Source organism: Oryza glaberrima, chromosome 7, assembly GCF_000147395.1.
Source record: "Oryza glaberrima chromosome 7, OglaRS2, whole genome shotgun sequence".
Lineage (NCBI taxonomy): Eukaryota > Viridiplantae > Streptophyta > Magnoliopsida > Poales > Poaceae > Oryza > Oryza glaberrima.
In genome coordinates, this window is record NC_068332.1 from 4059938 (window position 1) to 4084021 (window position 24084).

A 24084-nucleotide genomic window follows, 5' to 3' on the forward strand; every position below is an offset into this window, starting at 1 on the left:
GTAATTATACTTTATTTTGTTATGAGTTGTTTTATCACTCATAGTACTTTAAGTGTGATTTATATCTTATATATTTGCATAAAATTTTTGAATAAGACGAATAGTCAAACGTGTGAGAAAAAGTCAACAGCGTCATCTATTTAAAAAATGGAGGGAGTATAATATTGTAATTATGTGTGTCACGCTTGCAGCGGTTTTAAATAGGCTAGAATAGTAATTGCTGGTGAGTGAAGATGTGGCATACTTGGATAGGATTTTAAATAGACTAGAATAGTAATTGCTAATGGGTGATGATGTGGCATGTTTGCATGTTAAGCTTTAGCTTCTAATAATTGTTAATGGGTAATACCAACTATATAGAAAGTTAGATATGTGATATATGCTTTAATGGTGTTTTTTTAAGTATATTGCGGACAATGACGGTGGATATTCCAGCATATAAATGAGATATGTAAAGCAGAACTTAAAAGTATAATTGCTTATGGTATATTATATTCCCATAGTTGGAGTACTTGGTCACTATCTATAGGAATAAATTGTTGGATGAGCGTTTGAGAAAAATATTATATGATTATTAGACGATTCTTCAAGGAAAAAAAGAACGATTATGTGATTGTTGGTTTAGAGGGAAATTCGGAATCATGTGACTCGATTCATTATTATGAAAAGCAGCCCACATGCTTTATCTAAATAAGTTGAATTCACATGCTATTATTTTAAGTCGTGACATCCTAGTTGTTTTCTTTTTTATGGGTCATGCTAGTTGTTTAGCATTATCTTTTAGAGGAGTCTATTATAATCTACTTTGCAGGTTTTGCAAGGACTTGGTTTCTTTTGTTCAATTTGTAGAGTATATAAAGTTCTTTGAAGGGGAAAATCCATTAAAGAAAACATAAGTCACCATCCAACGTATGCTTATTTGTAAGTACCTTTTTCCTTATAACTTTTGGCTCAACGATAAAGCACATGACTCAAGATATTTTTTCTCAAGTCAGTAAATTAAATGAAAGAAAAGGTCAAGTAACTTTTCATTGGAGAAATAAATTAAATGAAACTAAAAAAAGATTGTCCAACCGAAAAAGGTGAGTGACTTAGCCTAATTTGAATGATCCAAAGGGATGGCACATTATCTGATTTTGTGATAATGTTTGAGAATAAAATGAATTAATTGACTATTACAAATTTTAAAAGTTGTCTATAAAAGCATTATAAGCAACAATTTATAAGTAGAAAGTTTTGTAAAAATTTCATCGTTTAAAAGCTTGTGAAGCATGTCATAATAATCTATAATCTATTAGAGGAAAATAATGGGGGTATTACTGGACTTCATTGATGTTTAACCTTTAAAGGGATTAAAAGGCTTCCATATATGAAACTCAGCTAAAGAGTAAATAGATAAAAACTGCCTAATCAGCAATCACTGTACTCAATTAGGTAGTAATAAATTATGATGGCTAAAAAAAATTGTGGCAACAGGCCCACCACAAAGAGACATGGTAACAATGGGTGCAGAAAATCCTGAACAGTGGAGTTACAACAGGGATGTGCTGTCCTCTCCTCTCATCAGTTTCTGACTGCAGTGAAAACTGAAAACCCCAAAAGGAGGAACTTCACAGGAAGAGAACAACAGAAACTCACAATATTTTTTTGGCACTCATTGGCACTTGTCTTCTTCCAATGGAAAAGAAAGGAAAATTGGAGATGCTGGTAGTACAAGGCAGCCAGAATTATACATTTCCACTTCTATATGACCACAATAAACTCAGCTGCTGCTGCTGCTGCTGCTACTAGTCTTTATCCTTTGCTTTCCACTTGATCTCTCCACTGACTCATCCCCATCATCTCCTCTTCTGTTCAGAATCTCCTCCTGCTAAAGCATTTCGTTGCTGATTTTTTTTTTTGCTGGAATTCTTGTTGTGGGGTAAGGCGCAAAGCGCTGCGAGGCAAGGCATAACAGCTGAAAGTTGCAATCTTTATCGGTTTTGGATTCCTCCTCCTCCTGCTGCTGCTCTCTCTCCTCCAAGGCTCCAACACATCCTGGTCCCGAGAGAAAAAGGGGAGATATTTTTTTGGGGGCGCATGATTCGATCCCTTGTTGTTTGCTGTTGTTGCCTTGCTGCGCAAAGATTTGGTCCTTTCTCGGTCTGTTTCTTGGCCTGTTCAGCTCGGTGGTGGTGGTGTTGTTGGTGGTGCAGTTCTTGGAGTCACATGGTTGGTGGTGGTGTGGGCAGTTCTTGATCCAGGCTCAGATTGAAACTGGCGGTCGAGAGATTCCTGGTTGCAGGAGAAGTTCTTGGTCGCATTTCGGGTGGTGGTGGTGGTGGTGGTGGTGGCAGTTCTTGATCTGCTCCCTCGGGAGAATTCGATTGATGTGGTGGGTTCTCTTCTTCTTCTTCTCCTTGGAGCTCAGTTCCCCAATTCGCCATTTTGATGAGGAGCTCCCACTGTGAGAGCTACTGCGCTCCTCCCTTGTGCAACCTCCCCTGCCTCCCCAAATCCAAAGACGATTCGACCACGGACGATGCCGCCGCCGCGTCGTCTCCAACTCCGGCCACCGTCGTCGCCGCAGCTTTCGCTGAGGACAAGCCTCCTCCGCTGCAGAAGATTGAGGCGGCGGTGACGGCAAACAAGGATCATGATGATGATGGTGATGGTGGTGGTGATGAGGGTAGCAAGGAAGTGGTGGTGACAGTGGTTCCCAAGAGTAGCCTGAAGAAGACTAATTGTGAGGACAGTAAGAATGTGGTGAAGGGCAATGTGAAATGGATGGATTTGCTGGGGAAGGATCTCACTCAAGTTAAAGAATTTGAGCCAAGGTACATACATTTTTTGTTCACTCCCATGTTTATTTACTTACTTAATTACTGTTTGTTGAAATGTATGGTGAATTTTGGTGTGATGTAGTTGTTCATCAATTTAGGTAGAGACGGCTTGTGTTAGCAGAAATGTGGGATGTCTCTAATCTCTAGAGGAATGTTCTGGTCTTAGGTAATCGCTTCACGCGTTTGCTATAAGTCATGGTCATTTGTAGTTGGTTGATATTAGGGGTTCATTATCAAAAAGGCTGAGTCAATGGTTGTTTTTTTTTGCCTTCTGTCCCTTGATGATGGTGGACTTCTTTTGTTATTCCGATGTAGTGGCCGTGTAAGATGATAATGGGGCAAGTCGTTAAAGTATTGTGCAACTCTACTATATTTTGACTTTGGTTTTGGTGTGTAAGCATAGATGCGGCTGCTGTGGGCACAGTCCATCTGGTCATCATCAGATTAAGAAATTAGATGGCTGGGGTCATACTCTGAAGAAGTAATATCACAATACATTACTAATAATAAAACCCCAATTTGTCGTGCTTGGATAACGGTGAAGACCAAGCCATCTTCTTCCCTTATTGGGTAGCTGCTCTAGATTTTTTTTCTTCAATGTGTCCAAAATTGGCGGTTTTCTTCAATGCAGCAAGAAAACATAATTGAATATCCAAATTACATTTGTCGCTATCTATATTTGTGCAAGACCACCTGTCTAAATTGAGGCCTAGCCACTTTGCACTGCACTGAAGTTGTCATGTACTTCGCTTTTGGTCAGTTTTTCTTTGTAATTTTGGGTAAAATGTAAACCTGAAGCTCTGCAAGAGATTTGATTTTTAAGACTGAGATGTATCCATGCAGCAGCCATAATCAGATTTAAGGTGTGACATGGACATCATCTTTGTAAATATAGGTCATGTCCATCTGTCAGTGAAATGTTCTGAATATGTGCTACTCAACTAATTAATTATAAGTGCATTTGCCAAGTTTACTCCAGATATTTTTCTTCTCCAAACTTACACGTCAAAATGGATATTTGATTGTCAAGCTGCAAGCAATCTTTTGTTTTTGTCATTTCTATCTAAAGAACTGGTTAACTGTTTTTTCCTCAATTAGTTTGCAGCAAACCAAGTGGGTAATTGTATATCACCTTGTATGACCCTCTGCACATCCAAGCTAAAGACCAAGCAAGCTTTCAATCTAGATCAGCAGATTCAGCACCATCTTTATTAAAAAAAAAAAATCAATGCCCAGGGCGGTTTTGTACATGAACCTTCATTTTTCAGAAAAAGTCATTGGGTTTGTTGTGGATTGCTTCCATCTGCTTTATATTATCGTATCATGAGTGGATACATTGAATGTTGATTATCTATGTCTTTCACATTTAAACTAGTAATGGCACATTAACACAAACATCTTTCATAGTCTTATTCTATGATGATGGGAACAGCATACCGGCATAATTATCCGTTGTTGTGTCGCTTTCGAAGTTCCTTTCCCTTTACAGCTCTAATTGATTTGAAACTCTCCACGCTAAGTAGTGTATATCCTTGATTGCCATGACTGCTCAAACCTCTTATTACAAAAAGATCAATGTATCATTGTTCTTTGATGCTTATACTACATTTTCTTGCGTGCAGCGAATCTGGAGACTCGGATGACGAAGACGGCAACACCTGCATCTGTGTCATCCAGTAAGCAGCCCCTTGGAGATCATCCCTGTAAATTCTCTGAAAGGAAAAACCGAAAAACAAGTGTCTGGGTCAGCCATTAGTTGTTTATTTGTCAGTAGAGAGATCAGAGAGCCCCCCATTGTGTCGTTGGTTTATCTGGAATTGTGGATGGAATTGGGTTGTGTTGTACTATCAATCAGCAGCAGCTTCACCAGTACATGTTGCACATGCATAGAGTTTAGATTTTAGAAGATTCCTGCAAAGATCTGATGATTATGTTCTTGTCTGACCTTGTTCTGGTAACCTGGTTGGGGTGTTTTGGTGGCAGTATAATGATTATAACCAGCATTGCATTAGGCTGACTGGATTGGCTGAAATGTGGGCCCCCTCTTCTGTATGCCCAGCTTGATGGGCTGGTCTGGGCTGGGCTTAGCTTGGGCCTTAGGCCGCCCAGTCTGATGACACCGTCCGGTCCGAAACTATTCGGGATTCAGACTTCCAGGCCAACTTGATTCATAAGAATCCATAGAAATTTTAGATTAAGCCCTGAATTTCTCCTGAATCCTAGTACCATTTGGACGAAAAATCCTGTAAAAATTGCTTGTGAAATTACCCTCGGCCTAGAATTTTGGGGGTATCTATGCATCTTTCGAAAGATTTTTATGATCATATCACATAGATTTTTAATTTTTGCATTAAAATCCAATAAACACAGTAAAAGATAAAAAACAACTAAAAACATCATAATGGACACTAATTACCATATCTTCAAGAAAAAGACCAAATCCACGCGAAGATAAATTTCAAAACTTACATGCGAAGATCCAAAAATTACACTGTAACTTATAAAAGTACAATGTAAGTTTCATAAATTACACTGTAACTTACAAGAAAATGCATTGTAAATTTAAGTGAGAAAATCGAGTGAGAGATAAGAAAAAAATATTTCGAGTGAGAGGTAGCAAAATCAATAATTTTTTTGCTTGTGAAGTTAGGTCTTACACGTGGGCCCGGAGCCCCAGAGAGAGAGGGGGGAATACAAAAGCAGATGAGATCAGATGACCAATCCAACAAAGCAGGAGAGAGATTTGGCATGTGGGGCCCACCGCGCAGTGAGAGAGAGACACACGAGGCAGATGTCTCGCGTCGTGTAGTGGCCGTTTCACTGCTCCCCTCCTGGCCTCCTCCCTACCAAATCTACCCCCGCCTCGATCCCCAAAACCCGCGCCGCTCGCCGTCGCCGGAGACGGCGCCGCGCCCCCCCTCCCGCCACGCCCGCGCGCGGCATGGCCTCCGGTAGCTCGGTCGGCGGCGACTCGTACGACGAGGAGGCCGCCGCCGCCGCCGTCCCCCGCCGCCCCCCTCTCGAGCTCGACGGCCGCGGCGCCGCCTCCGACCACCGCTCTGGTGAGTGAGCTCGGGGATTTCCTTCTCCGGGGTTCAGGATCGCGTAACTGGCGAGGGCATGGTGCGGGGATTGCGGGCGAGGGATGCGGAGAATTGAGGGAGCAAACGGGATTGCATTTAAATGTGATCAGAAGTCCCGCGTTCTTAGTGTTAGTCGTGTTGTGGTCGTTGGTTTCTGAATTTATGCAATGCGGTTGCTGCCTGCAGCTGCAATGTATGAATTAGTAGAGCTCGTGGACCTTGCTTATGCATCACTGCTACAATTCAGCCACTCTTATTGTAATGTGACAGAGAGTTAACTAAATTTTATACTACAGGACGGGGTTAAATGAATGGGCTAAACGCGGCATTCTGGAGTTCCTCCCTTTTATGTATGCATTTAATCGTTTGGTGAAACAAATTGTCTATCCGAAAGGACAGAAGTATATACATTGTAATCATCTTTCTACAATGACCCTTATTGTTGTCAACGCAGAAATTTTATTTGGTTAAGCTTGTTCTATCTGTGTGGAGCATGCTAGAGATTTAAAGATATATTGGTGAAATGGGTGCCAATTACTTGAGCATGGCATTTTGTTTTCTATACTGCACTAAGGGTGAATAAATAAATATAGGGTTGTAGTAACAAATTAAGGGCATGCTAGCTTTGATTCCAAACTCAAATTTACCAAAATTTGGTAATGCCAGTTTTTGGTAGGCTGCAGGTATGTTTGGTTTGAGGCCTTATCAAAGTTTGGCGTGGTGTTAAATATGGAAGTTTCTAGAGTTAGCAGATTTTTGTATGGAAGGTCATTTATGTTCAGTTTGTTGCGTTGCCAGCATTTCTTAAGGTTAGAAATGGTAGTATACCAAACTTGCCCTAATATTATGGAAGCCTTAGAGTATATATATCAGTTCTAGGTAGTGCATACATTCTTTATTCTTTGTTCCATTTTCTTGTTTGGGGATATATAAATCACGGTTGGATAAGGAGCTCTGGATTACCTTTTTCCCTTTATAGCTATAGTTTTAAGATAGAGATGGCAAAAGGAGATTGGGGACTGTTGTGATTTGTGAGTCTAGTTTCCAATATGTTCCTTCTTATTAACGTTATGCGTTTACTTGGTTGAGGACCCAATGATTGAGGATACTAGCTGATGACCCCGCTCTATAACAAGTATTTTTTTTTCTGCAAAGCTTTATATTTGGTACCACATTATTGTGTGTATTGGGTTAACTGCATTTTATCTCACTTCTCACAAGGAATTAAATGCTTTTGCCTTTTATTTCACATCCTCTCTCCCATTCTTTTCTATTGGCATCATTTTTCCCATTATATACTTATGTTGCAAAATGGTATCATCGAAATGGAAGGTTATGATGATTCATATAGGAAAAATCATAAAGTGACTGGTAAATGGTTTCTCATCAGTTTGCGCTTCGCATTCTATAGTAGTGTGAACTCACTTCTGCTTTGCCATGTTTGAATTATATTGAACAGATACAGCTTATTTCTATATTCCAGAGTTGAAATTTTGCAATCATCACAGCATACAAAGTTGCATGTAGTTCCATTCAGTCGCTATATTTTTATTCATGTGCTATATAATGTAAAAAGGATATCCTTATGCATTTGATCTTCCTAATAAATTTTATATTTGCTCACCCTCTTTCAAGATTATCTCAAAGTACTCATTACTATCATGGATTCATGGTATCTATTGTAGGATTCATTCCTAGATATCAGGTGGGCTCAAGTAAAGTTGACACAAGTGAAAGATACTTTGATGAGTGGCAAAAGAAGCTGCCCAATACAGATGAAATCCGCAAGAGCAAGCCTAGATCAAGATATTTCACAATATCTGGGGTGGAACTATCCCCAGATAATATGGCAGTTGCAACTGTGTATTTTGTGCAAGGGGTTTTAGGCCTTGCTCGACTTGCTGTGAGTTTTTACTTAAAAGATGATCTTCATCTTGATCCTGCAGAGGTCTGTGTTCCCCTCTAAATGCTATCTTTTTTGTTTTGGTATTGGTATTTATTTATGTAATCTCATTCCACCCTTACAGTAAGTTGATTCCTATATAGGTCTTGATAAGTGATCAATATGTTTTCTCCCATGTAGACTGCAGTTATATCTGGCTTCTCATCCTTGCCATGGTTGATCAAGCCCCTGTATGGCTTTATCAGGTCTTACAAAAGCTCCTGCCTACAGTTCTTTCTGCTATCTGTACAGTGGTGTAACTAGAATTCTGCTGTTCTTTGCCTTTCAGTGATTCCATCCCACTCTTTGGATATCGACGAAGGTCATACCTTATTCTGTCAGGATTCCTTGGTGCTCTTTCATGGGGTTTGATGGCTACATTGGTGGATAGTAAATACAGTGCAGCATTCTCTATTCTGCTGGGATCACTTTCTGTTGCCTTCTCAGATGTTGTAAGTTTAAATTGAATATTATACGAGCTAGTTATATTTATGATCTAAAAAGTATATATTAAATGCTATATATTTCGTTTACTAGCATCACATCATGTCCATGCATTACGATGGATCCCAACTGAAGATACTATAAGCAGTATGGGTTCATATTAAGAAATGTTTCACTCGACTACAAATTTCTGCGCACATGAGCCTATCTTCCTAAATGTTTCAACTGCGTGCGTGAAGATATTGATAGTAGTCCACTTATAAATTCTGTAATGCATAGGTGTCGACAACCGTTTTAACCAAAATTTCTCTTATAAGTCACCATTATGTCATGCTACAGTCAACAGAGAACAAGACGTCATGGTTCACTATCCTCAAAAGTCAACAACTATTAATGAAATTTTATATGATTGTTTACAGTTACAAAATGGAAACAAACTGGCATTTTTTAAGTTTTCTTGAATTCTTCTCTTTTATGTTAACATGTGCTGAATCTCATCGATTGATGGCTTTTCCTCTAACTAGGTTGTGAGTAATGCACCTGTATAACCTATATAACATTGTTGTTTCATTTAAGAAGATACAGCGTGCTATTACTTATAAAAAATATATATATCTCCGGTTGAACTTTTGCACTACATTTGCTATATTCTTCAAACTGGTCAAATGCCCTAACAGGCTCTACATTGATTACATCTAGCCTAACAGAGAATGCCATTGTGCAAAGTATGACCAGATGATCTTTTTGTTAAAATAATTTCCACATCATATGTTTGGCCAAGGCTTTTGTACATCTATCTCAATGACATTAGTGAAAACGTTGCAGGTGGTGGATTCTATGGTTGTTGAGAGAGCTCGTGGCGAATCACAGAGTACATCTGGATCTCTCCAGTCACTATGTTGGGGATCCTCAGCTTTTGGAGGAATAGTGAGTGCATATTTCAGTGGTTCACTTGTGGATACTTATGGAGTAAGGTTTGTCCAAAAGCATCACTGAATCTACTGCAGTTCATCATGTATTTTAGACTTTCAGTGCTGTCCACTGATGGAAGTATTCCTGTAAACGCAGATTTGTCTTTGGTGTTACAGCTTTTTTACCCCTGATGACATCTGCTGTTGCAGTTCTTGTAAATGAACACCGTCTATCTTCAGGGGAACGTGCTATGTCACACTCTGGTTCAGGATTCATTGAGACCTCTAAGCAGCATATCCGGCAGCTTTGGACTTCAGTAAAGCAACCTAACATTTTCTTGCCCACCTTGTTTATATTCCTCTGGCAGGCAACACCTAAGTCGGATTCCGCCATGTTTTTCTTCATGTAAGTATCAAACTAACTACAATAGTAGCTCACCATGACGATATCTTGTTGTGAAGCACTTTTGAGTCCTTTTGACTGTTGTTCTGGAGTTGGTTGTAAATTCAGTAAGTAAAGCTCTCATGTCTTAGGAGAAAGGTCCGACTGTAGAAGGTCATTAGGTGGTTACTCTACCTAATGTTTATTGGAGCAATTTATTTGTCATAGGGTTTTACATACAGAGGATGTCAAATAAAAACAAACTACTTTATGCAACAAGTAAGTGGTGATTCTCGCCAACTTAATTTGGAGCATCCTTTTCATACATGTGTATTTGTTGTATTCCATCCCTCTGTAGTAGACACTAGACTAGTCTTGCAGTGTAAAAATATATATTTTGTGAGATCAAATTCTATTATGCTGATTCAGAACCTATTTGGATCTTGGTTCCGCCAGATAGGAACATCATTTTAAATCATGTTGGCTCTAGCGTATTTGTTACTCATTATGAATAATTTGTGCGTGATTAGCTGTTTCTCTATGTGATGCTTGTTTAAAATGGTTGATTTTTTCTTGTTATGTTAATGTTTTCAGCACAAATAAGCTTGGGTTCACGCCAGAATTTCTAGGACGTGTAAAGCTTGTTACATCTATTGCTTCATTGCTTGGTGTTGGGCTTTATAACTATTTTCTAAAGGCGGTTCCTCTAAGGAAAATCTTCCTGGCGACAACCATCATAGGTTCAGCCCTTGGAATGACACAGGTGCTTTTTGGTTCTATTCATTTCAGCACTGCTTCTATTAGTTTTGATATCTTTTTTTAATGAAATGGTGTATACCTTCAGGTTCTTCTTGTTACTGGGCTTAATCGGCAGTTTGGAATCAGTGATGAATGGTTCTCTATTGGGGATTCGTTAATCATTACAGTCCTAAGTCAGGTATGAAACCTTACTGCAGTTGCTGATTGCTGTAAATTGTTTTATGCTGTATAACTGGGGGTGCAGGAAAAGGTTTATTTGTTGCACAAAATGCATCCAATTGATCATTTTTGCTGCTTGCATAGTGAGATGAAACACAACACCTTATTTATTGTGCCTGTAACTGAGCTTGTGTGCAAAATGACCAGGGTGTTTTTGTTAATTACTATTGATTATACACTCAGCTCAGTTTTGGCCCTCATGTGTCTGTGACATGTGGGTCCATGTGGTAACTTGTTAATTACCACATCTAAGAGTGGCAAATAGTTGAATATGGGGGGGGCAAGGGGGGGTTATGATAACCACTTCTGAGGAGGGCATTCCCATGTGCCAATGTTCCCTAGCCAGCAAGATTGTTTAGATATCAACATGTCTCATTTTAGATCTATGCTTTAATATGTCCTCATGCCCTCAATTTCTGTCCCTGTATGTAATCTTAAGTCATCTGAATTGTTTTGTAGGCTTCATTTATGCCAGTTTTGGTGTTAGCAGCTAAATTGTGTCCACCAGGAATGGAAGCAACTCTGTTTGCCACTTTGATGTCCATCTCTAATGCTGGAAGTGTTAGTGGTGGTCTAGTTGGTGCTGGTCTAACTCAATTTTTTGGAGTCACTAAGGACAGCTTTAAGAATCTAGCTCTCTTGATTGTCATCTGCAATCTCAGTGCGCTGCTGCCTCTGCCTCTTCTAGGCCTCCTTCCAGAGGAATCAGGTAATGCAGATGACGGAGAAACAAAACATAATTGACTTGAGGATTTCTCTAGCTCTGCCCGTCCAACTCAGATACAGCCCATCGTCTTGGAGTTGAATGAATCTGCAGGGAAAGTATGAACTCATACTGCGGAAGTGCAGATAGCTTCAATTGGCCACTGCTTTCATCACTTAGGTCAAACTTTTTTTAGTCTGACCATTAACTTGCAAGCTGGTACCATGGTTCAAGATCATCAGAAAATGAGCTTCAATGCTAAACAATACAGGTATATCATTTTTTTCTCCTTTTCCATTTTACAGTTTAGCACGTATACCAAAGTCTAATTTACAATGTGTCTATGAGTACTGAGCAAGTGTTGTAATTTTTGTACTCTTTATGTTGCTGATTTAACCCCATGAAAAGTAGATGAGGGGGTTAACTATTGTAGTTAAACCATGAATTCCTTATAAATATGAATGTATTCTGCCAAAAATATGTTACACGCATTACAACTTTACTGATTTTTTTTTTGGCCTCTTTGGTGACAACAAGCAGTCCTTCTGAAACAGTAATTCCTTTGACCTCTGTTCTGAGGATAATATGAAATAGTTCCAATTTATTGGCAATTGAATAGGTACAAGATAATTCTATGTTGACCATTACGAACACTTAACCTGAAAGCTTCATGACATATTTTATATTTACCCTTTGAGTATATGCTGTGCCTCTATTTTATCTGCAGTTCCAACGAATTAGCTATCAGTTTACTATTGCATCATGACTACAATCTTAGAAGGTTATGGTCGCTATTTTCTCCATCGGCAATCCTGCCAGTATGAATTACTATGAATTTCTTTACAAAGAAGTGGAGTACTATACATTATGGACATATATGCCTCCTCCATGTCAAAAATATTGTTTAGATTTTCTCATCAGCTTAAGCTTGGGTTAGTTGGTTGATGCATCATGCATGAAATCAAACATGGTGTTGTAAGCTTAAAGCCAAAAGGTCCTAGTTAAAAGACTTGCTAACACAGAGCATTTTCATTTGGGTTGCTCTTGTAGTTCTGTAGACTGTAGGCCACGAGGAAATGAGAAATACTGTACTAGTATAATTTCCTTGTAGCATTCAGGTTTCTGTCAACATCACCTCTACCTCATCTTCTTGCACCAGTTTATCAGCTAGATATTTAATGGTATTTAATAGTACATGGCACCATTTAGACATATGCCATAATGTCAGCATCCCAGTGTTTGGTTTGCTATATTTTTGAAGTGCTCATCTAATCAGCATGGTTGGATTATTCCAGCACATGACGGATTCTGAACGACTTATTTTCTTTCGTGGCATATGTGGGGTCAACTACTAGATGCATTATTTTGTGCCTTTCCTGATTACTAAAGTCTGGAGATTGTATTCCGATCCGATTTTTTGGATCTGATACAGCATTTTTCTGCTCCCCCTGTTCTGGATCGTTGCCACTCCATATGTTGGTAGAACTCTGAACTATAAATTATCATCATGAGCGAAATTATGAATTTGATTACAGTTGCAGTTGTATTAGTAGTACTTTTATTTGTTTGTATTATTGATTATTAATGGTTGCCGCCATGCGAAACCTTGATGGTGACAAGTGACGAGTCAAGGCCTATCGCATTTGGACAGGATATGATTATCAATTGCCGAGGTGTTTACGTGCTGATGACTTGGCTAAGCAGTAATCAAACGACAAATTATCAATTGTTCTACATATATGTCGTCAACCGGATAGTAGTAATTACTGGCTGTAGAAAAACGTGCTTTGGAGTTTATCTAGCTTCCTTAGATGTGTGATTAGACATGTCAATGGTCAAAATTAGGACGGTTTGGGACACGGAATTTTTTTTAATTTGTCCTACACACAAAAACTTCTAACTTTTCTGTCACATCGTTTCAATTTCAACAAAACTTCCAATTTTGATATGAACTAAATACAGCCCCAGCTACGTAGAATCCTACATGGTTTCAAAATGAGCGCTGCTACAAAACGGGATCCCATTGCAACGGGATAAACAAATTAACTATTATCTTGCACGAGTATCACATGTATTAGGTTCTAGGTATCATAGGTACTGGGTAACAGGTATCACAGGTATGGTATCGGGTACCATATAGCTAGGTATCAAGTATTAGGTACTGTCTTATAGAAGGGTGTCCTATTCCAACGGGATACCGTTGTCTAGGTTTTCTGTTTCAAAACAGAGAGAAACTAGAGAAGTAAAGGAAGAGAGTGCATTAGATTTTAAAGGAAAAATAAAACAAGGCTCATGCTTATTTTCCCATGAAATAAGGGTGTAAGAAGCTGATCCATATGAACTTCAACATCACATTCGTCTGATTCAAAGGATATAATAGGAAAATTTTCATAACGATTTTAATTCATCACAAATATTACAGTGTCTTAGAATCTGAATAAAAATCTAGACTGTTTAGAGAAGTTTTTTACAGTTGTAGCTTCTACAAGAATCTTTAGCTATAAGAAGCTCCCCAAGCAGACTTTTATTTTCTATGGAACATAGCTATAGGAAGCTGATCCATAAGAATTTGAACAGCACATTCCTTCAATTCAAAGGACATCGTATGGTATTATTTTCAAGGATTTCAATTCTTCACAGATGCTTTGAATTTCGTTTGGAACTTCAAGCAAAAAGGAGCCTAAAAACGTTACGAGCATCTATACTCTATACAGTTTTAAACAGTAGCCAATCGCGATCAGAATTTTCCGTGCAGAGGTCACTGCCATGTGGGGTCAAAGCCGTAGTGGGTCGCGTGACGTGTCGGCCCGTGAGGACGCGGACAGGACAAACGGTGGCACACGTTCCGTGTGTGCCGCTTTTCTTATCCTATCCTGTCCAGGGCCTATAGGAATCGTCGTTTATTTTTTTGTTTCTCTTTTTTATTTCCCTCTCCTTTTCTTTTCAAGTTTCTTTCACATTTTAATCTCTCTTTCTCCTTTTTATGAGGATATCAGAATTTAATCTCAGGCAATATTAACACGTGCGATACAATTACTACTCGTCCTCGAGTGATTACTATGGGTTGAAAATGATCTCTCTTGATGGTTTACCGCGAAATACTGGCAGTCAACAACGAAAAGCTGAAGGCCTCCTCAAGATGAACAATTACCACTAGTTCTCAAGAGATCGCTCAGAATTGAAAAGAAGCACATATGAGTTTTCTTCATGTATGACTTTGACTGTTTAGCGTGAAAATCTCGCTAGCAACTATACAGTAAGAGTTAAATGCTCCCTCAATTTCCCCAAGGATATAGTAATTTAAATGCAAAAATATATATTTAAAAAGTCATGAACATCGATTTCTTCCATATTTCATGTTATAATTATAATTTCCACCAAAACTCTTTAAAAATTTTATGTACCACATAGCCCTAACCTGGTCATCGAAATCAAAAAATTTTGCCTTGACCTAAGGGTCAAGAAAAATCCCCAAATCATAATAGGCAAAAAGTATGGCCCACTTGCCAGAGTGTCCTCTCTTATTAATCCTCATTAATCAAACCCTACTAATCTTAATCTTGGCATCCAAAATTTCCTAAATTTAGGGTGACTTTATCAATTTTTTCATGATTTGTCGGTCCAGTCTTCGAAGATGCTCATAGGGATAGGGTTTGCGTGCACGTATTTATATGGGTGAGTGCACGTGTATTGTGATTGTCTGCATTATAATGTATAATTGAAAAAAAATCCCAAATCCTTTTCTCCTCTCATAAATAAGCAAAATTAAAACAAAAAAAAATTAAAGCATCACTACCATCACCACCACCACCACCGCGCTTGCTCTTCTTCCTCCCCCGTTTTCCCCAAGGCGCAAACCACCACGAAAGCCCCCGAATCCGCAGCGCGAATTTCAAAGCAGCCTCCCCCCCAACCTCCGATCTCCCGCTCCCTCGCTCTCTCTCTCTCTCTCTCTCGCGCGCGCGCGCGCGCGCCATCTAGGGTTAGGGTTTCGAGAGGATCCCGCTGCTTGCGAGTCCCGACCATGAGGGTGCACCCGGCGCCGCGGAAGCGCACCATCGCCGTGCAGCGGCGGTGCGGGGTGGCCGCGGCGGCGGCGGGGATGGCCGGCGGGAAGAAGCTGAGGCGGCTCCCGCACATCTTCGCCAAGGTGCTCGAGCTCCCGTTCGCCGCGGACGCCGACGTCTCCGTGGAGGAGGACGCCGCGGCGCTCCGGTTCGTGGCCGCGGCGGACGGGTTCACCCCGTCCGGCGGCGCCAGCGCCCACGCCGTCGAGATCCACCCGGGGGTCACCAAGGTCGTCGTGCGGGACCTCTCCGCCGGGCTCGACGGCGACGACGGCGCCGTGTTCGAGCTCGACCGGTGGCGGTTCCGCCTCCCCCCGTGCACGCTCCCCGCCATGGCCACCGCCACCTACGCCGACGGCGAGCTCGTCGTCACCGTCCCCAAGGGCGCCGCCCCTGACGACGACGGCGATGGCGCCGCCGCCGCCGTGCTTGGAGGCTCCGGCGTCGTCGAGAGCGTCCTGCTGCTTGTATAGTATACTTGAGCACCAGTAATTTCCACTGTTTTTGCTCACTCTTGCATGTTTTTAATATTTGTATGGTAATAACATATGGCAGTAAGGGTAACAAATAATGTATATGAATCACTATTTGCTCTGAATTTGCTCTGGCTACAGCTACATCTGATCTTGCAGTTCATCTTGCTAGTCTTGTCTGAGTTGGAGTCAACTGCGAAAAAATTAGTTTCAGTATGATGATGCTACATATGTAGTATTAGTTGGAACAGTTGGTTAGTAGATTGAGGATGAAGTAGTAGTATACAAGCATGTGTAGTTCAACTAGCTGAGTATGGTGATATTTGAATGCGAGTGGTTATATCTGAGTATGTTGATCTTGTCACGTTAGAAATCAAAATGATCTGCTTGATCAGAAGGTCTGATGAGAGATGAGAAGTCAATGGTTGTGTACACTGGAAGTGAGCGTGTCCTCGATCTCGTATCACTTGATGAGATGTATTAATGCTTTCAGTGTCTTTAACTGTAGTTACCTGCCACATTCAGTTAGCATGTCCATCTATTGTGTTAAATCAATGAAAATTGTGTCGCGTTTGGAGGTTAAGAGGTCACGGTTTGATTCAGTCAGGTTTTTGTTTTCATGTTGTATGTCTTTATCTTAAGCCGGTCACAGTCTTATTATGTATGTGTTGTTTATTTTGGATTGCTGATACCTATCAAGCAATCGCTTCAAAGACCATATGCAGTTTAATCTAATATATCACAGCAGGAATATGCTTGTGTTTCATATAAAAATAATGCAATAATTGCATCCTCTAGACTAGTAGAGTGTACCCTATCACTTGCTGGGCATAATATAGTCCTAGATTTTGTTATCAACTTTATTCTAGTTTTATTCCGATATATTCACTCCCTTTTCATCTTATCTTTTGCTTCCACAAGATGCTCCATTTGCTTGTCAAACTAGCTAAACTTCTAGTGGGGTGTTACCTGAAAGACTATAGGCAGAATGTGATACCTTGATTCTTTTCCCCTAAAATTTGAGGACCTAAGGGTGCCAACTTGCAAGCTGAAAATTGGTATCGGACGGGTTGTGATTTTTACCTTTTCCATATTTACCATGTGCAAGTTTAGCAATTTCTAGCCTGATGTTAGTGACACGGAGGATGTGTACGGTGCTAGGTTGATGTTGAAGTTCTAGGTTCCTAGATCAATCATTTTCTTGAATTTAAATAGTTGTACAGGGAGAATGAACAATCCGCATCTGTTGTGTACCCATGTTTTTTTTAAAAGTTCTAACTAGGACGGTGGTGGTGGGTAGTGTAGCTAAAGCCAGTTGGCTCTGAATTTTCTTTCTTGCCCATGAACTGTGTCTTGTAAATGTGTTGCAACAGATTTTCTTTTCTTTTCTTCATCTTTACTTCATTGCTGTCCATTCTTTTGTGCAGCTGTAGAAGTATGTGTAAAGATGGTGGTGAGATTGTGACATTTCGAGCTTTTCTGAACAGAAATGAAGGTCTAGGATCGCTCTCCTTTCTCTTTTTCCCCTAGCGAAAGTGAGACAATGTCTGGATATCTTTACTTCTTTTTCCTCGTTGGCCCTAAACGAGTGCTGATATTTCTCATTTGCATAAACTAGAGACTATGAGAAGAGTAACTATGTCCTCTTGTGAGAAGAAAGTGATTGATTCTATTTTATTTGAGTCACCGCAGATGCTGACGTGTGGGTTGGGTAATGGGTACTGAGAATCTGATTTTACTCTTGGCTAGATTTCTTAGTAGAAACTTGAGTCCCTTTCTAAGTAAAGATTTTTTGTTCTTTCGTATTCAGGACGTGATGTGAACAGGCAAAAACGGACAGAAGACTTGACGTTGGTTTCGCCCTTGAGTTTTGTTTGATATTTTGCTTATCGTTTTGCGAGTCTATGACGGAAACTGCACGGTAATCCACATATCCCTGGTACTCCAGAAAAAAGAGAAGAACTGGTCCGGTATGAAGAATTAGTTCTGTGCTCATGAACAAGGTCCGGAAAACTGTCAGGTATGAAAAACTACAGAGCTTTTATATTGACTCAACCCATCAAGATCGAATAAAGAAGTTTTGAATCACCGTATCATTCAAACGTGATCCACAAAAGAGAAGCACTTGGAAAAGAATTGCTTACTATGCTCATCAACATAGTCCGACAAACTCATGTATGAAAAACAGCAAAAAAAACTGTAAACCAATGCAAAAACTGTATGAATCACTATTTGAAAAACCATCAAGATCTTTAGTGTACAAATTTCATAAAGCCAGACTGACGGTGCTTTACTCCACACTGTTAACAAAGGCAGACATCACTAGCAAAAACGGTGATCAAAACAAAGTACAGTAGCTATTTTATCAACACATGGCCAGCAAAAAAAAGGTGAACAAAAAAGAAAGTACAAGAGCTATTTATCAACACATGGCTAGATATGCATGAATGAAAGCCCCAAGTGAGCACACGCACACATGCCTCTCCTCCGGACACGAGCCATGTGCCCATACCCCACTAACATTATGGATGAACATGAGGACCATGATCACTCACTAACCTTGCCCCTACCAAACCACAGTTCCAGCTGCACTACAGCTAAGTAACACAAGCAATAAATGTGTGTACCAAACACCATCAATCTCAAGTACAAAAAGGCACTAGAAGATCACAAATCAACATAACCAAGGCATTGCTAAACTAAGAATTGTCTTTGATTAAGTGGTCCATCAAGGTGCCGAAGGATTACATGATAGTTTATTTTTTTGGGTGTTTTTTTCATTGTTTCTGAACAGAATTACATAATGCAGTACAGTCTCAATGGTAGCGTACATAATTTACATCCAGGTTTCTTAGTGGTAGTACAAAGTAGTGATCTAGGCATGAGATAACCTAACACAATGCAGAGTAGAGTGCATCTAGTAGTAGTGGTAACTTAGTAAGCACAGATAAGATGAGATACCCAACCTACCGTTTGTAGTCAGTCACTACAAAATATGAGCCATTGTGCAGATTGAGTTGTCGTCGACATCATCAGTTATTTGTCATGTCATTCATCAGCGACTTTCCTGACTGATCCTACCGGTAGTAAGCCTGGTGGAAGGCAGGTGCCATTCCATTGTTGTAAGCTCCCATTCCATTGTTGTACCCGCCATAGGCGTGGGGATAGCTTATGGGAGGGGAAGAGTACGGCAAACCTGGCGCAAAATTAGTTACCTCCTTGGCTGGGTAGACATATGGCTCCCTGATCGCCGGTGGGCTTTGGTTGCAGTAGAGGCCATGACCAACCGGCCTATCGTAAGGGTAGGGGGAGGCCATGGCGTACGATGTGTGCGAGGGGGAGTGGACAAAGGTGGTGGCAGCTGGGGTAGAAGACACACAAGCATTGTTAGTGAGACGACCTGCCTTCGCAGGAGGCATCGGGCCTCCATTGCTTGCCCGGATGCGCTTAGTGGCAGGGCCACTGCTACCGCCGCTGGACGCACTTGAAGTTGCCTTTTTCTTCTCAGTCTTGGCCTTCTCCAGTTCTTCAAGCTGCCTCTGAAGGTCCTCCAGTGGAAACTCAGCTTCCAGTTTGCGATCCTCAATGCACTTTATAACAGCCCTCAGCACGGATTGCTCTTTCTTGTTTGCATTGCTCTGCAAGGTAACTAGCATTAGATTCTATCAAGCGAACAAAAAAAGTCTATTAAGTATGAAAGTTTAGGCATGACTGCAATTCCCAGGTTGCAGGGAGAGAATCTTGCCATTATTAACAGCAGAAGTTTGTGATGATTTGCTAATTTGAATTCACTAGCACAAGGGGTTAAAAAAGATAGTGTGGGATTGATAATGGACGTACCCCAGATTGACCACTGCTGGTGCTTGAATTATCTGAAACGGTGCATGAAGTCTTCTTCGAGTCCGCCAGGTAGGACTTCAAGAGAGGAACTGGGGGGAACTTCTCCTGAAGACCAGCCTCGTACGCAAAATTCACAGCATCAAGCTGCTGCCCCTTAGCAATTAGTTCCTCGATAATATCTGCAAAAAAATGTAATTACTAGTCTACTTAACTCTGGACTTGATCATGATTGATTACTTGTTTTCAAGAAACATTCCAACATTTCACCCAAGAAATGGAAAATAGTACTGTACATATAGAAGCATTAGGTATGTATGATGTATCAGCAAGGTACCCACAAGGCCACAAGGACAAAAAAGAAATCCACAACCATAGATACCATGAATTTGGAAGCAAGGACAAGAAATATTAGAACTAATTAGATACAGCTAAGCAGAGGCACTGAGGCATCATTGTTGTATCAGCATGGTAAATCAATAGAATGTGATAGGCACTTCCTGGCGCTGCAGGGTGTGTGGCACTGGAAAGTTCCAGCAACGTGATGTTAACGATACTGCAGAACAGAATTTGCCTTTCACTCTAAGGAAACGGAACTGTAGACACAAGAACCTGACGGCATCTAAAGTTTAAAGCAACAGCCCATAGACAAGCTCCACTGAGAATGATGGCGATCTGGACAGGGGACACAGTTATCCTTAGGCACTTGACAAACACTAGACAACCTTTCCTAGCACATGGCTATGACAGTGACTAGCCATCCCAGCAAAAGAAGTGGTTTACTCCAAAAACATACTCCATCCTAATCATAGTGCGGTACCATTACACAGTAATGGGCAGTTCAGCACTAATTAGCACCAAAAGGCAGGTATTTGTCATCTTGCAAAACCCTTCACTTACTCTTGATCTATGGTTCCACGCCAACCATCAGATTTCTACGAGCAACCAAATGTTAGATCTAGACCAATTTACACAATTCTACACTTGGCACCCACCAATTAATCATGTGAATATCCCTAGAGGTCCACCGTTTCAGAATTTGATGTACACAACCCGTGAAGAACTAGCAACAACAATAATAATGTACTACTACTACATTCGTCCTAAAATATAAAAGATTTTGGCTATGCGATTATTTTGGGACGGAGGTAAGTAAAATGTGAGACGAAACACAGTTGCAAGCAAAGCAAGCAAGAAGAGAGCATATACCAGCCATGTCTTCTTCAAGGCCGAGGGTGAGCGCGAGGCGGGGCATTTGTCGGCGCCACGAGAAGCTGACCACAATCCTGCGGTAAATCCCCCGGTCCTCCCTCTCCGCCACGGCGAACGTCGCCACGTGCTGCAGGAAGGCGTGCGCGTCGGGCGGCTTGGTCCACTCCACCCCGCCCTTGCGTTCCGCCGCCTCCTTCCACTCCCTCGCCATCCCCCGCGCGCGCTCGCGCGCCGCACGCGGCACCAGTAGCCTTGCCGCCCCAATCTCCGGGTCAGGATCGGCCAGCGCCGGCACCGCCGCCTCCAGGATGAGCACGCACGCCCAGGCCAGGTCGGTGGGGTTCTTCGCCTCGCGGCGGTCCACGGGGAACACGTCGGCGACCGCGTCCATGACGAATTTGGCTGGATCCACGCAGCACTTGAGCGCGGGCGGCATCTCGGCGCGCAGCGCGTCCACCTCCTTCCGCCGCGCGACCACGAACCCGAAGAACCCCGCGGAGTCCATCCTGGCGCACATCGCCCTCAGGCTCTCGGCCACCCCCTCCGCCGCCGCGGCGGCGTCGGACGGCACCGACGAGGCGGAGGCGAGGTCGTCGAGGTGGTCGAGCGCGCGGGAGACGGAGCCATCGATGGAGGCCTCGCGGCGGCGGAGCGAGTCCATGGCGGCCGAGGCCCGCGCCTCCGCCGCGCGGCGCTTGTGGCGGAGCGAGTCCGACCTCGCCGCCAGCCCGCGCTCCAGCGACGCGAAGTGCTCCTCCAGCTGCTTGTACAGCCTCGTGCAGCTCGCCAGCAGCTGCTGCTGCCGCTCCAGCTCCGCGAACCCCGCGCTCACCGCGTCCCCCTCCGCCACCGGCGAGGCCATGTGGCCCGCCTCGAAACCCTAGCCGCCGCCGCCGCCGCCGCCGCCTTGATCCGCGAAACCCTAGCGAGAAATTCGTCGGCGATGCGAGTGGGCGTCCAAATGGAGAAGGGGAAAGGGAGAGGTGGGAATAAAGAGTGGGTGGGTGGAGACGAGGATGGAGGAGGCGGACCAATCAGGAGGCGACGCGTGGCAGCTGCGCCTACTGTAAAGCGCTGGGATGTGTGAGCGAGTGACAGGTGGGGTCGAGCTACGTGGGCCCGGTGCGTCAGTGATTGGGGTAGGGTGGGTTTGGGTGAGAGATGGTGGTGGCGGGAACGGGAGGTGGACTCGTGTTACGGGGTTGGTGGGTGTTTCAGTGAGTGACAGGTGGGGTCGGATTATGTGGGCCCGATGTGTCAGTGAGTGGTGTGGGGTGGGGTGGTGGGGGTAGAGGTGGCGGGAACGGGTACGAGCTGGGTGCACCCGATAAGCGCACACGGGTGATTGATTGGTTCGTTAGGATGGCTGCTGCCGACGCTGCCTGCATAAGAGTACCCGCAATGATAAAGTAGGTGTTATCTATAAAACATAAAACATGTACATCTCAACAATAGACTAAATTAATAATAAACCATCTCAATAGTATGTCTACATGGGTATCTATAGCTCTCTAATACATTGCCTCGTTTTTCTCTATGGACTATCTACAGGTTAGTAGATAGCTTCACTCTCTCTCTTCATTTAATCTCTTCCAAGTGGAAAATATGCTGACATGGATCTCTTATAAAGAGCTTATAGATAACCATTGCGGATGCCCTAGCCCTAAGGGCAGTCCCAACCCATAACACTAGACATGGTTTCCATAAACTCTACATCATAAAAAAAAACTAGTACTGGACACTACTCTTCCAATGCAAACACCACTATTCCATACTCCCTCCATTCCAAATTGATCTACATATTTCATAGGTACACCAAGACCAAGAAAAGCTAATAACTCTCTTATACTATATTTACTCTAGCAACAAACTTGATACATGCACCATCCCCACTATTTTCTAGTCAATAGCAAATCAAGATATTGCATGTGGGTTATAAATACTTGTGTGCATGGATGCATGCATCGATGTCCATTTACTCCAATGCACAAATAACGAATAGACCTAATGAATGAACACAAATATATAGATCATTTAGGAATAACCTAAAGAAACTATATGCAGATCAATTTGGAATGGAGGGAGTACTTCAATTTAATGCTACTTATCTCACATGATGTCTTGGATGTTGTGTAGAAACCATGTTTCATGCAAGACATGGTTTCCTTCTCTTTACTCATTTATTCACTTGCCACATCATTTTTTTTTGTCCTAGGTGGCAACTTATTTAATGCTATGGACACCATCCTAGTCATTGGGTTGGGAATGCCCTAACCACCCTCTTACCAAATTGGCTACAGTAATTCCTTGACTTTGATGGTAACCAATGCTGCCCTCTTTTTGATTATCATCCTTGTTGGAATAGTTTAGGACTTGATTCTTCACCTAACTGTAATATATATATAATATATAATGTTCGATAGCATTCATTCGATCGTGGTGCAGTCAGCCCGTACAACGCTTTGTGTCAGCAGCTACGATAGTAACAATGCATTGCGATGGTTGTACCTTTGCAGTCGAACATACTCTTTCATTCAAAGTTTCAAACAAGCAGAAGCGGATGGACAACTGCCCATGATTTTTGTAGCGATAAACTATAATGAAAATAAATTAATGTGGATAAATTACTTTGATGGTTAAACTTGTTTCTATCTATATAGTTTTAACTAGGGTTTAGAAAACTCCCACACCACTACTACCAACAGCATTGAGAATTGTGAATGAATAAACATACCTCTAGCAATTTGATTAAACTCCGAATGCTTTTGTTGTCATAAGAATTGTGCTTTCATCCATTGGTAACAAGATCCTCCGTTATTGATGATGCCAACTCCAACTTCAGCTAGTCACATTTGATCACACGTTCAAGAGGTGTGTCCTGGATCCATTCATTGGAGTTGATAATGATGGTTGCATTCATGATTAGCACATCCAATTCATGAGGATTATTCCCACAGATGCACACGCCCACATGCTTTGGTATCAATAAATAGAATCTTTTTTATTTCAGACATCACATCTATGTAGAAAAGTTAAGTACACGGATTGTAATTTCTAAATCTTTAGATGTGATTTATCTCCTGCATTAACTTAAGCTAGCCAAATTGCCCATGCGATGCTATGGGATTCCAGAAACAAAAGTTGGAACATGAATGTCTATAATTTTTATAGTTATAAACATGTATAATAAAATACATTAAGTAATTGACCAATGACAGAACTTGATATTC

General features: G+C 41.7%; 4 protein-coding genes across 4 annotated transcripts; 3 read left to right on the top strand and 1 right to left on the bottom strand.

The window, feature by feature from the left end:
- Positions 1-1655: 1655 nt before the first annotated feature.
- Positions 1656-4854, top strand: LOC127779520 (uncharacterized). The gene is made up of 2 exons (XM_052306323.1): positions 1656-2816; positions 4445-4854. Exons 1-2 carry the CDS (start codon positions 2431-2433, stop codon positions 4500-4502), a joined length of 444 nt encoding a protein of 147 aa, XP_052162283.1. The 5' UTR covers positions 1656-2430; the 3' UTR covers positions 4503-4854.
- A 760-nt stretch (positions 4855-5614) lies between these two features.
- Positions 5615-13328, top strand: LOC127779510 (folate-biopterin transporter 1, chloroplastic-like). Its single transcript, XM_052306310.1, has 9 exons — positions 5615-5884; positions 7591-7853; positions 7989-8053; positions 8137-8299; positions 9117-9265; positions 9360-9608; positions 10179-10347; positions 10429-10521; positions 11022-13328. The coding sequence occupies exons 1-9, from the start codon at positions 5764-5766 to the stop codon at positions 11304-11306; spliced, it is 1557 nt and encodes a 518-aa protein (XP_052162270.1). The 5' UTR covers positions 5615-5763; the 3' UTR covers positions 11307-13328.
- A 1710-nt stretch (positions 13329-15038) lies between these two features.
- Positions 15039-16237, top strand: LOC127779518 (uncharacterized). Its single transcript, XM_052306321.1, has one exon. The coding sequence runs from the start codon at positions 15290-15292 to the stop codon at positions 15803-15805; it is 516 nt and encodes a 171-aa protein (XP_052162281.1). The 5' UTR covers positions 15039-15289; the 3' UTR covers positions 15806-16237.
- A 2263-nt stretch (positions 16238-18500) lies between these two features.
- On the bottom strand, positions 18501-21820 carry LOC127779509 (FRIGIDA-like protein 4a). Its single transcript, XM_052306309.1, has 3 exons — positions 20852-21820; positions 19646-19824; positions 18501-19443 (listed from the first exon to the last, which is right to left on the bottom strand). Exons 1-3 carry the CDS (start codon positions 21714-21716, stop codon positions 18883-18885), a joined length of 1605 nt encoding a protein of 534 aa, XP_052162269.1. The 5' UTR covers positions 21717-21820; the 3' UTR covers positions 18501-18882.
- Positions 21821-24084: the final 2264 nt, after the last annotated feature.